The 1,337-nt window shown below is 65.2% G+C and overlaps 1 protein-coding gene across 1 annotated transcript in view; it reads right to left on the bottom strand.

Moving 5' to 3' along the window:
• The window catches only part of THBS2 (thrombospondin 2), a 14,103-nt gene extending 13,595 nt beyond the window's left edge, over nucleotides 1–508 (bottom strand). The window contains exons 1-2 of the mRNA XM_014542350.1: nucleotides 415–508; nucleotides 1–169 (exon numbers count right to left, since the gene is read on the bottom strand). Coding sequence (XP_014397836.1) covers nucleotides 1–169; nucleotides 415–466 — 221 coding nt within the window. The 5' untranslated portion in view covers nucleotides 467–508. The remainder of the gene's footprint in view (nucleotides 170–414) is intronic.
• Nucleotides 509–1,337: the final 829 nt, after the last annotated feature.

Here is a 1,337-nt window from a genome sequence, read left to right as displayed (position 1 = left end):
ATCCGGCCCAGCTGGTCGGCGCTCACCGGCGGGATGTAGTCGAACCGCACGAAGCGGTAGGCCGGCACACCGGGGTCGGGCCCCCGGAACTGCTTGGCCCCGATGGTCTTGCGGTTGATGTTGCTGATGCTGAAAAGGTCGAAGGCCATGTCCTCGTCCTGGTCACCGGCTGCCCAAGGGAGCGAGCGGGGTTACAGCCACGGCGCTGGTGCCAGAAACGAACGAGGCCACGGACACCCAGGTCCCCTTCCCTCCCCACGGGTGCAGTGCCTTCTGTAGAGCCTCAAAGGGGGGTCCCCAAAACGGCTGGTCCCCTTGATGGGCCAGCATATCACCCACAACCTCCCTGTGTCCAGGCCCCCGCCCCTCAGGTGACCGCCATCCCCAGCGCAGGTTCCGGCCCCGCCCACTCACCCTGAGCTCCGCAGGAGGCCCAGAGGGCCGGCAGGACCAGCGCCCAGAGCATCCCGCCTCGCGGCCGCCGGCACCTGCAGACATGAGAGCCGGTTAGTCACAGTGCAGCCTCAGTGCGGACTCGACTTCCTGCTCGGATGACCATTGGCAAGAGGTCAGCGTTGTGGCCGGCCCTGTGCTGATCGCATTGGATGTTTGTGTTATAAATCGTCGTCATGAGCCAGGAGGTAAGTGCTCCTGCTCTCGTCTCGTGTGCAGAGTCCTCGCCCCACCGCTGCTCGGGGTGCAGCCAGAACCTGACCGAGGAAGTCGGGTCTGGAGAAACGTCAGCGTGTGGACGTGACCCCGCAGGCGTTGTGTGGAAATCGCCAAGACAGCAAAGTTACGCACGAACAACTGAAACAATGCACACGAAGTGCACACGCGTGAGGAATGAGCTGAGAGTGGGGCACGTCACTACAGAGAACAAACCACACGCCTTGGACACGTCTCCCTCGCTGGCGCGGTTCCGCAGCCTGTTTTTCCGTTCGTTCTTGGCGATTGTCAGTTGGCCGCCTCAGCAGAGGCTGGGCCAGGAGTCAGGAGACCTGGCGGCTGTGGCGGCTGCAGTTAACCCCCGCTGGCCTCCCGGGTCCTGAGCCCAAGCCCTGGGGCCCGATTTCTCCCCAGGCAGGACCTCCGAGCGAGTTGGGGTGACGGGTCTCGGTGCTGAAGGAGCCGCCTCTCCAGAAACGTTCGTCAGCGGCCCCGTCTCTCGGGGGGAGAGGCCCAGGGGACGGGACGCCTGCTTTACACCATCAGCCCCGGGGAGTCACCGGGGAAGTGGGGGGCCCAGGGCTGGGGTGCCGGCGAGCCTCTCTGTGTGGGTCCCCCACCTGCAGGGTGGGGAGTCGCCCTTTAACATGCCCGCTGCCAGGTGGGTG

The sequence above is a fragment of the Myotis brandtii genome, unplaced genomic scaffold, assembly GCF_000412655.1.
Source record: "Myotis brandtii unplaced genomic scaffold, ASM41265v1 scaffold1077, whole genome shotgun sequence".
Taxonomy (NCBI): Eukaryota; Metazoa; Chordata; class Mammalia; order Chiroptera; family Vespertilionidae; genus Myotis; species Myotis brandtii.
Note: the sequence above shows the minus strand (reverse complement) of the source record. Positions and strands in the feature narration are given on the sequence as shown.